Source organism: Octopus bimaculoides, chromosome 27, assembly GCF_001194135.2.
Source record: "Octopus bimaculoides isolate UCB-OBI-ISO-001 chromosome 27, ASM119413v2, whole genome shotgun sequence".
NCBI classification, from domain to species: domain Eukaryota; kingdom Metazoa; phylum Mollusca; class Cephalopoda; order Octopoda; family Octopodidae; genus Octopus; species Octopus bimaculoides.
Genome location: NC_069007.1, coordinates 7,825,907 through 7,829,002, shown reverse-complemented (window position 1 = coordinate 7,829,002; position 3,096 = coordinate 7,825,907). Strand labels below are relative to the sequence as shown.

Below are 3,096 nucleotides of genomic sequence, written 5' to 3'. Positions count from 1 at the left end.
CTGTTGTATACTATGTATACTCACCTTTGTTTTATTGTAAACCGTGTTTACATTTAAAATTTTTTTATTTTACTTTAAAGTTTTTAAAAAGTCATTTCGTTTTATGTAAACCTCCACACTTTATGTCTGCCTTTGTATTGTCCTGCCTCACCCTTCACCCTCTGTGGCAAAGAAATTGTCATCATCATCATCATCATCATCACCATTATTATTCTTATTTGGGTTTGGCTCAACTTCGGTCTTATTCCTGGTAGGATTTATGTAGGTAGCGGGTTACTACCTGAAACCTTAGTTGTCCACAAGTTTTCAGCTGTCTTTCAAGTGCTTAGATCCCTCCTGATAATCCATGTTGTCCTTAAAAGACAAACTTACTGTAGGAGCTCTACTGAGTATTCTATTCCAATCTCCTTCAACCTTTTGTCTATATCTTTCCTTAGTGTTCCCAACATACCAATTATTATAGGCTCAACCTTTACTGTTCTCATGCTCCAAATTCTTCTTATTTCAAATCTTAAGTGATTGTATTTTTTGCTTTTTGTCCTGTATTTACGATCCTAGAATCAAACGGACATGATGGGTCGATTAGTAAATAACTTCGTTTTTCCTTATCTATTATCATTATGTCCGGTCTGTTATTTTCTAACTTCTTGTCCGTTTGAATAGGAAAGTCCCACAAAATCTCACATTTCTCCGATTCCAGTACTCTTTCGACTCAATGATTGTACCATGTGTTTCCAGCTACAAATCCCCATTTCTGGCACAGTTTCCAGTGTAAAACTCTTACAACCTGGTCGTGCCTCCATTTCTTATATTCTTCTTGTACCAGCTTGGAGCCTTTTCCTACAAAGTGTGTCGTTCCAAGTTCCACAGGCTCTCCATATATATTTTTTCACAAGTTGCTTTCTTTATCGCTTAGGCTGCTACAATTAGGCTTTCTGTTTTTATTTTATTTTTAATTGCCATTCTTTTAACCAAGCCCAGGATTTTGTTCCACATACATCTTCAGTGGCTCCCTAAAATTGGCCATGCAGAAGTTTCTCTTCCATCTCTCTGACATGCTCTCTTTGTATTTCATTCTTGCCTTTTTCTCCCATTACATCACCTTTTCTTTATTAACTGTCATTGGTAGATTTTTCTGTGCTGCTCTGTAACTATTCTACTAGACTTTTTCTTTCCATCTGTACACATTCTTCTACTGTCATTAAGCCTCTTCCACCCTAGTCTTTCCTCAAGTACAGCCGGTTGACATCAGGTTTCGGATTATTATTATTATTATTATTAGACGGTGAGCCGGCAGAATCGTTGCATGCTGGGCGAAATGCTTAGCGGCATTTCGTATGCCTTTACGTTCTGAGTTCAAATTCAGCTGTGGTTGACTTTGCCTTTCATCCTTTTGGGTCGATAAATTAAGTACCAGTAAAACATTGGTTTCGATGTAATCGACTAGTACCTCCCACGAAAGGTCAGGCATTGTGTCTTTAGTAGAAAGGATTATTATTATTATTATTATTATTATTATTATTATTATTATTATTATTATTATTAGCAAAATACCATCGATTACAATCCCAGAAAGTCCATGAGGTCAATTGCAAAAGATCTCAATGTGTCAGAAGGAACAGTCAGAAATGTTGTCCATGAAGATAACAGCTATAAGTCTTTTATGATGAGGAAAGGTCAATTTGTCAGAAAAAGCAAAAGAAAATTACTACATCAGATCTAAAAGGTTTTTAAACAAGTTGAAAAATCCAGCAGGTGAAGATTTGATTTGGTTTTTCTCAAACGAGAAAAACTTCGATCAAGATCAAAAAGTTAACAGAAGAAATAACAAATGATTATGGGCAAACCCTTCTGAAGTTCCAAGTGTTATGCACACAAAATTTCCTGCAACTGTCATGGTTTTAGGGGTTGTCAGCAATGAAGGACATGTGATGCCTCCTTACTTCTTTCCACAAGGCTTTAGAATTAACTCTGCCGTCTGCATTGAGATTCTGGAAATAATTGTTAAGCCCTGGATAGACAGTGTATGCAATGGAAGGCCATATGTGTTCCAGTAAGACTCTGCACCATCACACATGGCTCTAGTAACACAGGAATGGATGGTAGAAAATTTTCATGATCACATAACCCCTAACATTTGGCCTCCTAATTCCCCAGATCTCAATCCATCAGACTACTACATGTGGAGCATTGTTGAGAGAGAGGTCAATGAACACGCCCACAACACCAAAGATTTCTTTGAAAGCTGCCATAGTCAAAATAGTGTCCAAAATGAACCAGGACCACTTGATTCGAGCATGGAGATGATTTAGATCTCATATAGAAGCAGTTGTTGAAGCTGAAGGTGGCTTTATCGAATAACATTATAGAAAAGAAGGTTTATTTTTATCCTGTTATTATATATCTGTCTTTTTATAACACTAAATCTGCCCTCAAATATGTTACACACCCTGTATATATGTAATATATATTTTTATATTTATATTTCAGGGGTCAGTTTAACTGGAATGTACTTCAACCCCGCTATGGCAACTGGTCACATGCTCGGATGCAAAGGAACCGAAATGTGGGAGCACATCTTAGTCTACTGGGCAGGACCCTTCTTGGGTTGTTTGTGTGGTGTTATACTTGATAAATATATACGTATCAACCAGGGTATGCTGGTCTGAACTGGAAGAATAGGAGAGAAAAAGAAAATAAGAAAGAAGAAAAAGGAATAAAGAAAAACAGCGATGTAACAACAATAAAACAAAAGGCTTGAGATGTGAGTGTGAGTGTGAGTGTGTGAGAGAGAGAAAGATAGATAAAGAGAGAGAGAGAGAGAGAAAATAGAGAGGGTGAGAGAATGTTAGGGGAGTTAGGCAGAGAAAGATAGAAAGAAAGAGAGAGAGAGAGAAAAAGAGAGGAAGAGAGAGAAAGAAAGAATGAGACAATATTAGGAAAGGCAGAGAGAGAGAGAGAGAGAAAGAAAGAGAAAGAGAGAGAGAGGAAGGGGGGATTTTACAGGAAAAAGAAAACTTTTCCAAGATGTTTTATGAAATTCGAAACTGAGGAATAAAGAGAAAAATATATAAATAAAAAAAAAAAAGAAAGAAT

The 3,096-nt window shown here is 36.6% G+C and overlaps 1 protein-coding gene across 1 annotated transcript in view; it reads left to right on the top strand.

The window, feature by feature from the left end:
- LOC106881252 (aquaporin-11) overlaps positions 1 to 3,096 on the top strand; it is a 16,386-nt gene extending 13,290 nt beyond the window's left edge. The window contains exon 4 of the mRNA XM_052977212.1: positions 2,491 to 3,096. Coding sequence (XP_052833172.1) covers positions 2,491 to 2,669 — 179 coding nt within the window. The 3' untranslated portion in view covers positions 2,670 to 3,096. The remainder of the gene's footprint in view (positions 1 to 2,490) is intronic.